Source organism: Oncorhynchus keta, chromosome 14 (assembly GCF_023373465.1).
Source record: "Oncorhynchus keta strain PuntledgeMale-10-30-2019 chromosome 14, Oket_V2, whole genome shotgun sequence".
Taxonomy (NCBI): domain Eukaryota; kingdom Metazoa; phylum Chordata; class Actinopteri; order Salmoniformes; family Salmonidae; genus Oncorhynchus; species Oncorhynchus keta.
In genome coordinates, this window is record NC_068434.1 from 56,588,882 (window position 1) to 56,606,874 (window position 17,993).

The following is a 17,993-nucleotide window of genomic DNA, read 5'->3' on the forward strand; positions in this document are numbered from 1 at the left end:
GACAGACAGATGATATTTGACATGTTGATGAGGCTCGAGTCTGTGGTATACCTGCCTGGGGACTTTGTCTGTAAAAAGGTAGGCCTGTGGAGTGATGCCCTCACCCTCCCATCACAGCTTTACCCCAAGCTTAGCCTAAATCACTTGCACATGGTCCATTCTCCCTTTGTAAACGATACCTCTAATTGCACCTGTGCGTGTTTGCTATGACCTGCTATAATGTGCTGTGTGTCCCATGTGGGCAGGGTGAGATCGGCAGGGAGATGTATATCATCAAGCAGGGGGCGGTTCAGGTGGTGGGACGACCTGATTTGAAAACTGTGTTTGTAACAATCAGGGCCGGCTCTGTGTTTGGAGAAATCAGGTGAGAGCTCCCCCTTAATCCCTGGTCCAAATCTTTTCCTCATATACAGTATCATGTTTTGGAATATCTAAGGGCTGTACATTGTACACAATCCCAATGAACCTGTTTCAGCGCTCATGCGTGAAACAATGTGCATGCTATACCTCTAGCTTGCCTCTAGCGTGTCCCTAAGCATGAAGCATGTGTTTAGTGTTTGTTTGGCGTATAACCCATATATGTCCTTGAATTGGACAGCTTGCTGGCAGGGGGCGGGGGGAACAGACGCACGGCCAACGTTTAAGAGGAGTTTGAGCTCCTGATGAATTATTATTGGTTTAAGTGAGAGGCAGGCAGAAGTTCAGAGGGAATCACATCCGGATAAACAGACAGTCTCATGACCTACTCTAACTCATCCGTGGCATCAATTTACCTCATGAGTGAGGACAGGGCGGTGCAGTGTGTGTGTGTATATGTGTGTGTGTATATGTGTGTGTGTGTGTGTGCCTAAATGTTTCAAGCCCACAAAATGCATCTATGTACACAGTGTATATGCACAGTGAGACCTAAATATCTAAACAGTTCACTTCAGTCTGACTGACCTGACCACAACTTTTCCCTACCTCTCTCCCTTTCTAGGAAAATGCTGACTAAGAATAAGAAGCCAGAGGAAAAGGCAGAGGTGAAGGAGACTGCCGAGGTGATCCCAGACAGGCCAGAGACCCCCAAGCTGTTGAAAGCAGCCCTGGTGGTTACAGAGCAGGCAGGCATTAAGGGCACCTTTGCCAAGCTGAAAGAGGGCTACAAACCTACTGAGACTGAGGTAAATAGTACACGCATGCATTTACATGCACACACCTAGTGTCATAAACAGCTGCCTCTGTGTCTGTCCCTTCTCTCCCTTCTCACACCCTCCCTCTCTCTCTCTCTCTCTCTCTCTCTCTCTCTCTCTCTCTCTCTCTCTCTCTCTCTCTCTCTCTCTGTCTGTGGGTGGATTAAACATCAAATCAATTTTCGTTCTCTCCTCTCTCTCTCTCACCCCCAACCCCCTCTCCCACCAGTCCTCTGGACTCCACATACCTCCTCCCTCCCCGATGGTGCACCGTCGCTCCCCCATCCCCCCTACACATCCTCGCGTCGAGGATGACGAAGATGCGGCTTCCCGAGACGAACGACAGCATGATGCTCATCCTCATGACATGCCGTCACAAAAGCGAGGAGCTCCTGTCCGTTGAGCAGAAAACTGGAGATGAAGAGGAGGAGATTGAGAAGAAGTAGGAGACTGAAAAGGAAATAGACAGAAAGAGAAGGGGAAGAAATGTTGTGGTCCTCCACTACTTTTCTATGCTCTTCTTGGTATATATTGACATTGAGATTTCAGACCGAAATGGTTAAAAAAAAACATTCTCTCTCTATTGCCGCGTTCACTTCATGTTAGAAACTGGACCTCCGAAACAAAATTAACTTAAGTTATTTGCATAGAGCTTCCTATTGGTTGATTTTCCAAGTGGGAAACTCGGGTTCCATCTTTTTTATAATGAGTAAGCAAGTCGGAAATTTTGGAGTTTCCGACAAGACGTGAACATGACATATGTCCCCCTCGGAAAAGTTCCCTTTACAGAGTTAACCTTTAATATTCTGGGATATTCTGTGTACCCCTTCTGTCCCTCACTCCCTCATGGTCTCACTGATGTCGTGTGTGTTAAATACGTTTTAGTGCCTTAAAGTGGCAATTAGCAATTGAAACAATAAGAAAGTGTACTTCCGCCCCCGTTTCGGTAAAAAGCTGAGGCATGGGGCTGAAGAAATGTAACCACTGTCAAAAAATGACCATCCATGATATCAAAATGTAGTGCTATGCTTCTTTTGAGGCCATATAGCGTTTGTTTACGTTTACTTTGCTGATAAACATTGAAGTAAAACAAGCTTATATTTGGGGTTGTGAAATGGTACGACAGTTGAACTAAACTCATGAGACATTTTTAAGTTATATTCTTCAAGAATCAATGGGTACATATCATTCAGTCTGACACAGCAGGAGCACAAATGGGTTTCAATGATTTTACGTTTCGAGGTGTGTGTGTGTGTGTGTGTGTGTGTGTGTGTGTGTGTGTGTGTGTGTGTGTGTGTGTGTGTGTGTGTGTGTGTGTGTGTGTGTGTGTGTGTGTGTGTGTGTGTGTGTGTGTGTGTGTGTGTAAGATGTGGAAATGAGTGTGTTTGAGCAGGAAGAGGTGCAGAAAGCCAGAGGAAGTGTGCATTGTGTCCGTCTCAACCAAACGGGAAAAGGCAGAATAAAAAAAGGCGGGAATAAAACAATGCTGAGCAAGCCTCAGAACTAACCTCTGTCCAACATTGTGCTACATCTTAGGCTGTGGGTGTGTGTGCATACTTGTGGTAGGAGTCACGTTTTAACTTAACTTTTACAACCCCTTCCCATATCTATCAGTGAGCTAAGGTCATAGACACAGTGGGTTGTCAGAGTGGGTTATTTTTAAACACCATGGCATAGAAGCCTAGGTGCTACTAGAAGATTTAAGGCCAGATTAAATCCCTATCGCAGAAGTAGGAAATTGCAGAAGATCTGCGTTATAGCTTGTTTTCAATTTCAAGGCAATGTTCCCGCATTCTCGGATACTAGATTCACGGTAAATGCTGCATATGTCGGCTCAATCAAAAATGACCTTTACATTTTAATGCAGATCTTACTAGATACTTCCGCGATACGGATTGAATCCAGCCCTTAAGTGTAACGCTCAGGGATCATGCCCATAGTTCATGTTTTTATGAGACTGTTTTTAACATGGATATGTTTCAGTCGACTGGATGTGCTTTTGGTGTCTTTTTCAACTGAAAAAGTATCAGACACACTGAACCATTTTGGAAATGAAAGCTATATATATATATATATTCCCAGTTGGTCAGAAGTTTACATACACTCTATTAGTATTCGGTAGTATTGCCTTTAAATTGTTTAACTTGGGTCAAACGCGTCGGGTAGCCTTCCACAATAAATTTGGTGAATTTTGGCCCATTCCTCCTGACAGAGGTGGTGTAACTGAGTCAGGTTTGTAGGCCTCCTTGCTCATACACACGTTTTCAGTTCTGCCCACACATTTTCTATAGGATTGAGGTCAGGGCTTTGTGATGGCCACTCCAATACCTTGACTTGTTGTCCTTAAGCCATTTTGCCACAGCTTTGGAAGTATGCTTGGGGTCATTGTCCATTTGGAAGACACATTTGCAACCAAGCTTTAACTTCCTGACTGATGTCTTGATGTTGCTTCAATATATCCACATAATTTTCAAACCCCCGGATGCCATCTATTTTGTGAAGTGCACCAGTCCCTCCTGCAGCAAAGCATCCCTACAACATGATGCTGCCACCCACATGCTTCATGGTTGAGATGGTGTTCTTCGGCTTGCAAGCCTCCCCCTTTTTCTTCCAAAAATAACAATGGTCATTATGGCCAAACAGTTCTATTTTTGTTTCATCAGACCAGAGGACATTTCTCCAAAAAGTACGATATTTGTCCCCATGTGCAGTTGCAAACCGCTGTCTGGCTTTTTTATGGAGGTTTTGGAGCAGAGGCTTCTTCCTAGCTGAGCAGCTTTTCAGGTTATGTCGATATCGACCTCGTTTTACTGTGGATATAGATACTGTTGTACCTGTTTCCTCCAGCATCTTCTCAAGGTCCTTTGCTGTTGTTCTGGGATTGATTTGCACTTATCGCACCAAAGTACGTTCATCTCGAGGAGACAGAACGTGTCTCCTTCCTGAGCGGTATGATGGCTGCGTTGTCCCATGGTGTTTATACTTGCGTACTATTGTTTGTACAGATGAACGTGGTACCTTTGGGCATTTGGAAATTGCTCCCAAGGATGAACCAGACTTGTGGAGGTCCACAATTTTTTTTCTGAGGTCTTTGCTGATTTCTTTTGATTTTCCCATGATGTCAAGCAAAGAGACACTAAGTTTGAAGGTAGGCCTTGAAATACATCCACAGGTACAGTTCCAATTGACTGAAATTATGTCAATTAGCCTATCAGAAGCTTCTAAAGCCATGACATCATTTTCTGGAATTTTCCAAGCTGTTTAAAGGCACAGTCAATTTAGTGTATGTGAACTTCTGACCCACTGGATTGTGATACAGTGAATTATAAGTGAAATAATCTGTCTGTAAATAATTGTTGGAATAATCACTTGTGTCATGCACAAAGTAGATATCCTAACCGACTTGTTGAAAAACAAGTTTTAATGACTACAACCTAAGTGTATGTAAACTTCCGACTTCAACTGTATATATGTATATATATATATTGGTTAAAATATATGCTGAATACAACTGGATACGTAAGCTCCCTTGTTAGATTCAGATTGATTTTTGACAATGAAGAAGAGGAATGTTTTATAGATGATGATTTGCCTAATATTGTTATAGGTATGCGGGTGAATGCATTATATGTAAGTAGCTTGTAAATAAATAAATAAATATTGGCTTAGTGAAGATTGGGTAAAGAGAGAGAAAGAGATTGTCCTCCTGCATCCTACTGCCAGTGTGCCAGCCGCTATAGATCAGAGCTGTGGTAAACTAAAGGCGACAAAGTGATTATTTGATATACATCTTTAATGCTCTCATGTTTTGCATTAAGACCACTGGTTGGTCATTAAGACGTTTCAGAGCATAGTGACAACTGTTTTGCTTAAGTTTTGAGCTTTTGACTGGTCTGCTAAACAGGACATTCGCGTGAGTCAACCACAGCACAGATCAGTAAAAAAAAAAATGCATTCATTGTGCTGTAGTTTTTTGGACCAATGAGGGAACAAGTTGAGGGAAAATATATTCTGTTGACAAATATCATTTGCGAGTCCACAACAACCGAATTTTCCGGTTTTCAGGTTAAATGGAACGAGAGCCTGTGACACGACTTCCGCTTTTGAACGTTAGCAAGGCGTTACTCCAGTTTAACTCCGCATCCACATTTACTGGATTGGTGGAACAAGGCAGAAGATAACCGTCTGCGACCTAGAAAATATCATTGGTCAAATCATGACCTCGGTCATTGGGAAAGTTGAAGCTCTTTCGAAAGATGTCCGAGTTCCCGACTTGGAATTCTTGAACGCACTTAAGTCAGAAGTCTGAGATTTCCGAGTTGGTTTGAACGCGACAATGTCTGACCTACGTCACAGTCTCTGAAGCGCTGTCAGCTGGTGAATTCCACTCCAAATCGCGAGGAGACTTGACTTTGGGCCGTAGCCGAAAAAAAAAAAAAAAAACTTAACGGAAATATTTGCTCCACTGAACTCTGGATAGGCTACTTCGGGGTTTTGGACTCCACAACACAGTCCAACCGCTTTTTGATTGAGACTCTTGATGTTGATTTATTTGGTCAATTCGGGAAATTTACGGATAAAATAACAAGGCGAGGTTTCGCGTGTTGGACCGAGAGGTAAGAGTTACAAACTTTGCACTATTTTCCATTCCTCTAGCACATTGTTTGCTTTCCATTTCGCAATTTATAGTAAATTGTTTGTCAAATTTGCACACACGTTTTTGTTTACACAATAAGTTGTAGTTGCCTTGTCAAAATAATGTTGGTTTGTATTAACAATTTTTTCAAACCGCGAGTTGCACACTGATGTGGTCTTGCTGTTTAATTAGTGATATTGACTATCAATATTAGGCTACTTGGCAAGGCGCCCTAGACTACAGCCCAAAGCCACATTATCAAATTGCCTCGTTTTGTTTTCGGTGTTTACAGAAAATGGCAACGGAGCACATCCAATTCACTGGAAACAGCCGTGGTTCACACCATTCCAGCCGTTTCCACGCTTGTCAAAAAGCCTCCCTCTTCTGTCAAACAAAAATGTTCCCAGCGTTTTCATTTCAGTGCTGAGCTGTGGGACAGTGCACGGGATTAGTGTGTGTGTGTGTGTGTTCGCGCCCACTCGTATAAAATATATATCACACATTACACACACGGTGTCTTCAGAAAGTATTCAGACCCCTTGACATTTTCCACATTTTGTTACAGCCTACTTCTATAAATGATTCAGTAGTATTTGTCCCTTATCGATCTATACACAATACCCCACAATGACAAAAAAAATCAGTATATCATTTTTTTACTCTAATTTATAAAATACTGAAATCACATTTATATACAGTAACCAGTCAATGTTGGGACACACCTACTCATTCAAGGGTTTTTCTTTATTTTACTATTTTCTACATTGTAGAATAATAGTGAAGACAAACTGAAATGGCACATGGAACATGTAGTAACCAAAAATATATTTGAGATTCTTCAAAGTAGCCACCCTTTGCCTTTATAACAGCTTTGTAGAGTCTGGGGTCTTGAGCGCTCTGAAGTAAATCAAATCAAACTATTTGTCACACGCGCCGAATACAGCAAGTGTAGACCTTACTGTGAAATTCTTACTTACAAGCCCTTAACCAAAAGTGCAGTTCAAGAAGAGTTAAGAAAATATTGACCAAATAAACTAAAGTAAAAAAATGAACAATGTCAATGTAAGTAGTCCAGTGGCCATTTGATTAATTGTTCAGCAGTTTTATGGCTTGGGGTTAGAAGCTCTTTTAAGAAGCCTTTTGGTCCTAGATGTGGCGCTCTGGAACCGCTTGCCGTGCGGTAGCAGAGAAAGCAGTCTATGACTTGGGTGACTGGAGTCTCTGACAATTGAATGGGCTTAACTCTGAAATTGCCTATTATATTGGTCCTGGATGGCAGGAGGCGTGGCACCAGTGATGTACTGGGCTGCACTACCCTCTGTGGCACCTTATGGTCAGATGCCCAGCAGTTTCCATTCCAGGCGGTAATGCAACAGCTCTCGACGGTGCAGCTGTAGAACTTTTTGAGCATCTGGGGACCCATGCCAAATATTTTCAGTGTCCTGAGGGGGAAAAATTTGTCGTGCCTTCTTCACGACTCTTGGTGTGTTTGGACCATGATACTTCTTTGGTGATGTGGACACCAATGAACTTGAAAATCTCGACTGCTCCACTACAGCCCTGTTGATGATCATGGGGGCCTACAATCAGCTCCTTTGTCTTGGTCAGTTTGAGGGAAAGGTTGTTGTCCTGGCACCACACAGCCTATAGGGAGGTCAGAGAACTGGCAATCTCATCGTTGTCAGTGATCAGGCCTCCCACTGTTGTGTCCACACAGTCATGGGAGAACTGGGAGTACAGGAGGGGACTAAGTACACACCCCTGAGGGGCCCCAGTTTTGAGGATTAGTGTGGGAAATGTGTTGTTGCCTACCCTTAACCTAGGGGTAGCCTGTCAGGAAGTCCAGGATCCAGTTGCAGAGGGATGTGTTTAGTCCCAGGGTCCTTAGCTTAGTGATGAGCTTCGTGGGCACTATGGTGTTGACTACAGCTCAGTGTTCAATGAACAACATTCTCACATAGGTGTTCCTTTTGTCCAGGTGGGAAAGGGCAGTGTGGAGTGCGTTTGAGATTGCTTCATCTGTGGATCTGTTGGGACGGTATGCAAATTGGAGTGGTTCTCGGGTATCTGGTTTTCATCAAGGATATATCTAAAATGGTCCTTCTGTAGCTCAGTTGGTAGAGCATGGCGCTTGTAACGCCAGGGTAGTGGGTTCGATTCCCGGGACCACCCATACGTAGAATGTATGCACACATGACTGTAAGTCGCTTTGGATAAAAGCGTCTGCTAAATGGCATATATTATTATTATATTATTATTATATATTACTTTACTCTGTTCATCTTTGCCTCGATCCTGACTAGTCTCTCAGTCCCTGCAGCTGAAAAACATCCCCAAAGCATGATGCTGCCACCGACATGCTTCACCGTAGGGATGGTCCCAGGTTTCCTCCAGAGAATCTTGTTTCTCAGTCAGTCCTTTACGTGCCTTTTGGCAAACTCCACGCAGACTGTCGTGCCTTTTACTGAGGAGTGACTTGAGTCTGGCCACTCTACCATAAAGGCCTGATTGGTGGAGTGCTGCCGAGATGGTTGTCCTTCTGGAAGTTTCTCCCATGTCAATAAAGGAAATCTGGAGGTTTGTCAGAGTGACCACTGGGTTCTTAGTCACCTCCCTGACCAAGGACCTTCTCCCCCAATTGTGCAGCTTGGCCAGACAGCCAGCTCTAGGAAGAGTCTTGGTGGTTCCAAACTTCTTCCAGTATGGTACCTTCAATGCTGCAGAAATGGTTTGGTATCCTTCCCCAGATTTGTGCCTCGACACAATCCTGTCTCGTCGGAGCTTGACTGACAATTCCTTTAACCTCATTGCTTGGTTTTTGCTCTGATATGCACAGTCAACTGTGGGACCTTTATATAGACAGGTGTGTGCCTTTCCAAATCAAGTCCAATCAATTGAATTTGTCACAGGTGGACTCCAAAGAAGTTGTAGAAACATCTCAAGGATGACCAACGGAAACAGGATGCACCTGAGCTAGTACGTATGTAATTTAGTTATTTCTGTTTGTTGAGGGAGACCAGGGTGTGTCTCGTCGTCTTTACAGACCGTGCCAATGAATGAATGAATGTATAAACTTATATTTTTAGATAATTTATGAGTTATCCTTAAAAAAAATACAGACAAGTGTCAGGGATAGCGATTTTGATTTGACATCGGAGCAGATTTTCTACACGCTGGGTAATGGAGAGCCTGTTGATTGTTACAAATCTTGCTTCAGGAATAACTAAGTATGTGTAACATCCTTCCCCTCTTACTGTTAGAAAATGTAATAGCTCAATGTGGGGCGGACTTATTTTGACAGACCACTGTTTTTAAAAGCCCTCCCAGTTGTTACTGCACCAGAGGGGGCTGTGTTTGTAAAATACATAACACTAGAGCACAGGGAGTACAGGGACAGTACCACTCCTCGTGTCATCACTGGCATGGCATTCCAGAGGCAGGAGTCATGAGCTGAACAAATTGACCCTACCCCTCTCTGTTAGACCTGCATAGCTGAGAAATTATGCAGCTTTAATTCAATTTCATGTTGATGTGAGGGAAGATGGTCCGGGCATGTCGGCTAAGTCTCTAGCTGTTCGGACAGTTATTGTGGGAACTGCTTAGACAGTTCATATGTTATGTTGTACTCCCATAGATGGAGACACAATTCTGCCCCCCTCTAGAACTTAGGCCTCACTCCCCCCTATCTGAGATATCTACTGCTGCCCTCATCCTCCACATACAACACCTGTTCTGCCAGTCACATTCTGTCAAAGGTCCCCAAAGTGCACGCATCCCTGGGTCGCTCTTCTTTTCAGTTCGCTGCAGCTAGCGACTGGAATGAGCTGCAACAAACACTCAAACTGGACAGTTTTATCTCCATCTCTTCTTTCAAAGACTCAATCATAGACACTCTTACTGACAGTTGTGGCTGCTTTGTGTAATGTTTTGTTGTCTTTACTCTTTGCTGTTGTCTGTGCCGAATAATGTTTGTACCTATGTTGTTGTCTTAGGTCTCTCTTTATGTTGTGTTGTCTCTCTTGTCGTGATGTCTCTCTTGTCCGTCCCCGCAGGAGGCCTTTTGCCTCTTCCTAGGCCGTCATTGTAAATAAGAATTAGTTCTTAACTGACTTGCCTAGTTAATAATTAAAAAGATATATAATAATCCTGGTCCCCCAAGCAAGGTATAGATGGACAAGACACCAGTGTAGGCTGGGAGGGTGTGGAGACAGAGAGCAGACACACACACAGTCTGTGGTTTCCGGACGATGGGCTGGTTGAGTCACAGGCTGTAAAGAGAATAAGAGACTACTCGTGGAAATTACATGGTGTGTGTGTGTGTGTGTGTGTGTAGCTACTAGCTACACATCAGACAATGTATTCCATAAAATATTTGCCCAAGACACTGTATAGGGAAATCTGTTCCGAAACGTGCCATGTCTGTGTTTGCACAAAAGTGCGTGAGCTCACACATGAGGATAGTGTTTGTTTGGATCACAGTCAGTCTCTGGTTTGGTGCTCTATTGTAGGCTGTTTGTTAAATAAGTCCCGGACAGTTTGACTTGTTTTGCTGCGGTAGTGGAGATGAGGTTAGGGAGTGGGGCGTGTGAACCACTTTTTCCCTTTCATCATATAAAGGATGGCATGTTGTGACTTCTCCATGCATTCAGGCATTATGTAACTGATCTGATTGGAAGCATATTATTATAGAATGTGAACATTACCAGATAACCAGTAGGTGGTGCTGTTTGCTGCAGTGTCTGTCACATAGATGGACTCTTGGCACTGATGTTGGTTAGCCTACATGGATGCCATTCTCAGGTTAGAAGTTACCCTTTGGCACAGATCTAGGATCAGTTTATCTTCCCACAATTCGTTATGAGGTGAATCACAACTGACCACGAGGGGGTCCAATCTGGCCCCTGGGTGTTTTTTTTTTTTTGTGAAATATACTTTTTCAGGGAGCATCTGCAATTCAAAAACGATGGATTAAGTACTATTTTATTTGTTGCACATTTTGATGGTGAGGAAATGCAACCAATTTTCAATGCGGCCCTCCGGACCTCATTGAAGACTGAATGCGGCCCCTGTGTCAAAATTAGTTTGACACACCTGAGCTAGGGAAACTGACAACTTCATCCTACTTAGTCTCATGGTCATTTCAACACAACTGTTAAATCGGATTAGATTCTGAACAAGAGAAGATGTGGAAACGACAGCAGAGCCTCAGTTCAGCTGTAGCTAATCTGGTCCAATTAAACTGTGTATGAAAGAGGGGTAGATTTTATATGAGGAAATGTTCATGCCATGTTGGCTACAGCGGATTACTGCCTAACTTCATTCTGCATGTTAATGGCTAAAAGACACAGTAAGAAAATGACTAGGCTATTTTAAGTGTGAGCATGGGTTAGAACATTACACTATATCAGGGGTGTCAAACATACGGCCTGCGGGTGGTTTGAGTAAATAAATTAAAGTTTGTTTTGGGGGTGGAACAAACTCAATATACTTTTAAAATGACAGTGAGTGTCTCAAATTCCAAAAACGATAGCTAGAGGACAATTCTTTTGTACATTTTGACAACAAGCAAATGTAACCCATTTTCATTGCTGCCCTCCGGACCTTGTTGAAGACCAAGTGCGATCCCCATGCAAAATGAGTCCTAGACCCCTGCACTATATACATGCTCAATTACACTGAAACAAAACCCACACACATACACTTTTACACTCATCATATGCTGCTGCTACTCTTATTCTTACTACTCTGACTCTTATTATATATTATATATTGTGATGCCTATTTGAATTCTCTTGTTAGTATTTTTCTTTTTTATTATACTCAACAAAAATATAATCGCAACATAGTAACATAGTAAACTAGTGATGCACCGATATTACATTTTTGGCCGATACCGATATCTGATTTTCCTTGCTGATTTTCCTTGCTGTGTCCATGTGTGTGTTAAGGCACTGCATCTAAGTGCAAGAGGCATCACTACAGTCCCTGGTTCAAATCCAGGCTGTATCACATCTGGCCGTGATTAGGAGTCACATAGGGCGGCCCAGCGTCGACCGGGTTTGGCCGGGGAATTTATTCTTAACTGACTTTACTAGTTAAATAAAGGTTACACACACACACCACACTGACCAAAACATTATTTTGTTGGCTTTTACGTATATCCCAATTACCAGTAGAACATAATCAAAACCTATTCACTTACTTGCTGTGCTGTTTCGTTGTTCATTTGTTCAGTCATTTCATTCTCAACAAGGATTTCTATGGAACGCCGTTTGGGTCTTTGCGTGTCAAAAAAGGTATTATTTAACACTATTTGACGTGTCAAAATCTCAGTATACATTGGCACGTTACATTCACTAGTTCCAAAAACATCCGGTGATATTGCAGAGAGCCACATAATTTTACAGAAATACTCATTATAAATGTCGATAAATACAATTGTTAGACATGGAAATATAGATATACCTCTCCTTAATGCAACCGCTGTGTCAGATTTCAAAAAAACTTTACGGAAAGAGCAAACCAAGTAATAATCTGCGACGGCGCTCAGAAAATAAATAAAATGATCCGCCATGTTGGAGTCAACAGAAATCAGAAATCACATTATAAATATTCCCTTACCTTTGATGATCTTCATCAGAATGCACTCCCAGGAATCCTAGTTCCACAATAAATGCTTGATTTGTTCAATAATGTCCATTATTTATGTCCAAGTAGCTACTTTTGTTAGCGCGTTTAGTACACAAATCCAAACGCTCGTGCAGGTCCATCCGAACGTCGGACGAAAACTTCAAAAAGTTATATTGCAGGTCGAAGAAACTTGTCAAACTAAGTATAGAATCAATCTTTAGGATGTTATCATAAATCTTCAATAAAGTTCCAACCGGAGAATTCCTATGTCTGTAGAGAAGCCATGGAAGGCAGGTCGCTATAATGTGTAATGCGTGTGACCAGGACCTGGCTCTCTGCCAGACCACTGACTCAAACAGCTCCCATCCGGCTCCACAACACAGAAGTCTCATTAAAGTTTCTAAAGACGGTTGACATCTAGTGGAAGCCCTAGGAAGTGCAATCTCCTACACTGGTGTGTACTACCTTCACAGAACAGCGCAAACTGCCTCTAACCAGAATAGAAAGAGGAGTGGGAAGCCCCGGTGCACAACTGATCAAGAGGACAAGTGCATTGTCTACTTTGAGAAACAGAAGCCTCACAAGTCCTCAACAGGCAGCTTCATTAAATAGTACCCGCAAAACACCAGTCTCAACGTCAACAGTTCCTGTGCCCAGTGTCTGTGTACTTTTGCCCATCTTTCTTTTTATTGGCGAGTCTGAGATGTGGCTTTTTCTTTGCATCTCTGCCTAGAAGGCCAGCATCCCGGAGTCTCCTCTTCACTGTTTGTTCAGACTGGGGAAAGCGCCTCGGATCCACAAATTCCCTTCCACCAGGTGGCTGATGAGATATTTTGGCACAACTGCCATATTGCATCTCCATCTCAAAGCCTTTGCTTGGAAGTGTACTATGCCAGACTACCAAAAACCTTGCCCTCATCCAGGGCAAAGTGGCGAGACACATAGGCCTTGTTGGTCTCTGCACCAGACAGGATGCTCTTGCCAGCATACTTGGGGTCCAACGTACACTGCGGCGTGTATGAACTTCAGGCAGAAGTCTTTATGCTTTTAGATGTAATTCAGAACTGTGGTTTCCTCTGCTTGGAGCAACAGTGGAGTGGGCAGGGCAGTATGGATTTCTTCTCTTACATCTGCAAGCAGAGTCTGAACATCAGACAGGATGGCATTGTCTCCCTCAATCCGTGCAATGGCTACTGCTATAGGTTTCAGGCTGCTTTACCACTCTGTCTCAAAATACATCATCCAGGAGAATCCTCTTGATGGGGCTATTTATATCGGCAGACTGTGATATGGCCATTTCTTGGAGAGACTCCTCCCCTCCAGTAGACTGTCAAACATGATGACAACACCACCCCCAACGGGTGTTGCTGGGCAGCTTCAATGTGATATTCTTCTCACTTTGCTTGGTGAGATAGATTGCTGCTACAACTTGATGAACCTTCACATACCCAACCATTTCCTTGGCTCTCTTGTCGAGTGTATCCATTGTTTTCAGTGCCATGATGTCCTTGAGGAGCAGATCCAATGCATGAGAAGCACAGCCAATGGGTGTGCTGTGTGGGTAGGGCTCCTCCACTTTAGACCAAGCAGCCTTCATGTTCACGGCTTTGTCTGTCACAAGTGCAAATACCTTCTGTGGTACAAGGTCATTGACTGCCTTCAGCTCATCTGCAATATAGAGACCGGTGTGTCTTGTCTGTGCTCTTGAAGAACACTGGTTGAGGGGTGGAGATGTCGTTAATTATTCCTTGCCCACAAACATTTGATCACATATCAGAGGTGATTGCAATAGTCTGCTTTAACTATGATTTGCTTGACCTTCACTTAAACTATGTTGAACTCTGCATCCAGCAAATTTAGTAGATAAATCATGTCTGGTTGGAGGGGTGTATGCTGGGCGAAGAACATTCAGAAATCTCTTCCAATACTCATTGCCTATGAGCATCAGAGTTGAACTAGTTGCATATACAGCACGAGCACGACATTCATCAGCATTTATTTGACCATGTTCCTCCATTGAGTCAAAAAAACCTTCTGATTCCAGAAGGACTATGATCTGTTGCTATCGATAAGGTGTCTGATTCATCATTTTCACCTCGAATTGAAATGGAGGGAGCGCTGATGATTTGATGGAGTCTTACCCTTTGCAACCCTATTTACATGGTTCCAAAATGTGATTGTAATCTAACAGCACCTGTTTGGCAGACATAATATGCATGCAGCGCTTGCTTCTTACCTTCTTTTTCTTGATCTCCAGTATTTTCTACAACTAGTCAAATTTTATTCCACGCATCTGACTTCCCCATTTACTTCCTGAGCAACCAGTAAACATTCCCCTGTTTTGGAGTTGATTTGTCATGTCCTCTGCATCCATTTTTCTGTCAATGTGTTTTGATTTTCTGAGTTTATTGTAACTTATTTATTGATGTGATTATGATAGGCTACAGGTCAGGCCCTATTGGTCACGTGCATTTGATACATACATTTCACGGTAAAGAGAGCAATTGTTGAGGGAATAGGGAATGTTTTTCCTTAACAAACGAGGGATTTCGGTAACATTACTTTTCAGTCAGAAATGGCTGTAATTATGTTGTAGCTTCAGCAGCACTGACGGCTCGATAAACACACTTGTTCCTTCCTCTCATGGCTGTTCACATGATGTTCTGTGGTGGTCGCAGTAGCAGGGAGGAGAGGGAGACAATGGGTGCTAGTCACACAGTCCCTACCTGTGTGACTAGCACCCCGGGTCAGAGGTGAAGGTCTCCGATCTCGCCTAACCTATTTGGTTTTTTAGCAGGTCTGTATTTGCATATCTGAAGCAGCGCCCCAACAGCCCAAGGTCCCTCTCAGCACTAAGCCATGTCTGTGTGTCAGTCAGAAATATGTAGTTTGTGAGTATCTCGTGAGTCTGACTGTTACCATGGTAGATGCCTAGAAGTGTTGACAAACCTTGGAGATTGATATATTCCCTGTTTCGTGTGCCATTCAGTGCTGCTATGCAGTTGTTGTTCATATAGTCCCCTCTGGCCATGAGCTCATGGTGTAGACCTACAGTATATGCAGTTAAGTCTGGCCTGTGTGCGTTAATCACCAGTTTGTTTGAGTGGGAGTTGTCTTGGCATGTGAACAGCCATGAGAGGAAGGAACAAGTGTGTCACATATGTCGAAAAAGGCTGCAAGGGCAAGTCGGTTTTCCACAGGCCTGTTTGTCTGTAAAGTCGAACCATGTGCTGTAACGGGTTGAGAGTGAAACATGTTACGGGCCAACCAGGGAGGGAGCACAGAGACCGGAAGAGGGGGAGGAGGCAGAACCTCAGGGTTCTCTCTTGTGGGATTTTGGCACTCTTCTTTCCTCTCTCTGTCACACTCCCTAGCCCTTTTTCCCCCTTCACTGTTTCTCAACAGCCTCCCTCTGTCCCTTTTCTCTCTCTCCACCCTCTGGCTGTCTAGCTGCCCCTCCACCCATCGTCTTCCTCTCAAACCTCATCCTTAGTGGCGTGACGTCAGTGGTGTGTTGGCCACACTGGCAGGGATGGGCCACACTGGCAGGGATGGTCCACCCTCTAACCTGTTATTAAGTGTGTGCGTGTGTGTGCCTGTCCCTCCCTGCTGTGTCACTGTAATTTAGCTCTGAAATAGCCCAGTTGAGAAAGATGAAAAGGGCGTGTGTAGTGCATTGTGGGCTAGTCCAAGAGTTAAGATTGAGGCTTTCTGTTGACTGCGCACTGCCTGTTTCTCTCACATCCTCCCCCCACGTTCTTTCTTTCTTTCTCCCTGACTCCCCTCTCTTTGACTCAGACTAGGGATGGATCGGTGTTATCATAATGTCACAATTAAAATAGTATCATGAAATGTTTTTGGATATCCAGTTTATTTTATTGCACAGTTTTTAACCTGAGCACTGCTGCGTGAGGTAGAGACCCTGTGCTCTATTGCTGGAGCAATGGGTGGGGTTGGTGTGTAGGAGCTGGGAGTGGAGAGGACGTGAGGAAGAGAGCCAACTCGGCTACAGCCAAGACTAGTTAACTTGTAGCAGCCACAATGTTATTTATCATCCCATATAACAGTGCCTGTCTTGACTGGAGTAGCCTAGAGAAACTAGCTAACTACCTAGGCTAATTTGCAGGCTATGTGCTGCGCTTTCTCCCCAACCCCATTCAGAGATTGATAAACAACATCCTACCTGTTGGTTGCTCGTTGTAGCCTATTCTTTCTCATTTAACTCAGTTAACTTGTAATTCCATCTTGCATTGCATTAGTGAACTCTCACTTTTTGTTACACATTGAGCCTTTGACTGTGGTGCTGCTTTGATTGGCTGACAAAAACAAGCTACAGAAAGAAGGCTACCGGTCATTTTAAGGGGTGCGTGTCATAAAAACTACATTCAAAAGTGTGTTTTATTAAATTAAGTATTTGTAATGACATGGTTATATCCTTGTAAGTAACAATGTCACATGGATATGTTTATTGTATTTAGAAAAAGCCTTTTCATTGTTAAAATATACTTATTTTTTTAAATGAATACTCACAAGTAATCAAATACTGACGTCCGATCAGATATTCGAATATGCCCATCCCTAATTCAGACGGCCTCGAATACCATATTTGGGTGTGGGGTGACTGAGTTAAAGCCTTTACCTAAAGCCATAAAGTGAAGTGTGGCACATTTTCTCCTGTAAGCTGCTTAAACGCCCACACCAGTAGAAATCCACTTTTTCAAGCTGAAAGATGACGGCCAGAGCTTACCCGTGTTGCACAATGATTTAAGTCAAAAAGTCATAGTTTTAGTCAAAGTATGATACATTTGTGCTTGAAGTGACACATTTGTGTGAATGATATTTGTGCGTCTAACTTTCTCACTCATCATTATTCACGATTCATTCAGGACTACAGTAATCATGGTAGCATCCAAATTTACAAACGGCTTAGAAACATATTCTATTCTTATTTACAATAATAGTGATTCCAAAACGGCACTACATCATTTACTATTAATTTCTATTAGGCACAAAATAGTCTGAAACACAAATCCAGGGGGTCTAAGCTACTTAAAGTGAGACCAACTCACACACCTGAGATCTCCTGCACACACACACACACACACACACACACACACACACACACACAGGTTTGCACATTCTCACACTTTAGCACATTCTCTTTCATACACTTTCTCACTTACATTTACATTTACATTTAAGTCATTTAGCAGACGCTCTTATCCAGAGCGACTTACAAATTGGTGCATTCACCTTATGACATCCAGTGGAACAGCCACTTTACAATAGTGCATCTAAATCTTTTAAGGGGGGGGGTGAGAAGGATTACTTTATCCTATCCTAGGTATTCCTTGAAGAGGTGGGGTTTCAGGTGTCTCCGGAAGGTGGTGATTGACTCCGCTGTCCTGGCGTCGTGAGGGAGTTTGTTCCACCATTGGGGGGCCAGAGCAGCGAACAGTTTTGACTGGGCTGAGCGGGAACTGTACTTCCTCAGTGGTAGGTAGGCGAGCAGGCCAGAGGTGGATGAACGCAGTGCCCACTTCTAGGCCAAGCGA

General features: G+C 43.3%; 2 protein-coding genes across 3 annotated transcripts in view; both read left to right on the forward strand.

Moving 5' to 3' along the window:
• The first annotated feature begins 1 nt into the window (after window position 1).
• LOC127906046 (cyclic nucleotide-gated cation channel beta-3-like) lies at window positions 2-2,358 on the forward strand. Its single transcript, XM_052461941.1, has 4 exons — window positions 2-78; window positions 246-364; window positions 980-1,163; window positions 1,402-2,358. Exons 1-4 carry the CDS (start codon window positions 10-12, stop codon window positions 1,573-1,575), a joined length of 546 nt encoding a protein of 181 aa, XP_052317901.1. The 5' UTR covers window positions 2-9; the 3' UTR covers window positions 1,576-2,358.
• A 2,939-nt stretch (window positions 2,359-5,297) lies between these two features.
• LOC118393640 (kinesin-like protein KIFC3) overlaps window positions 5,298-17,993 on the forward strand; it is a 64,347-nt gene continuing 51,651 nt past the window's right edge. For both annotated transcript variants that reach the window (XM_052461942.1, XM_035786511.2), the window contains exon 1: window positions 5,298-5,788. The gene's annotated coding sequence lies outside the window, so the exon portion shown is untranslated. The remainder of the gene's footprint in view (window positions 5,789-17,993) is intronic.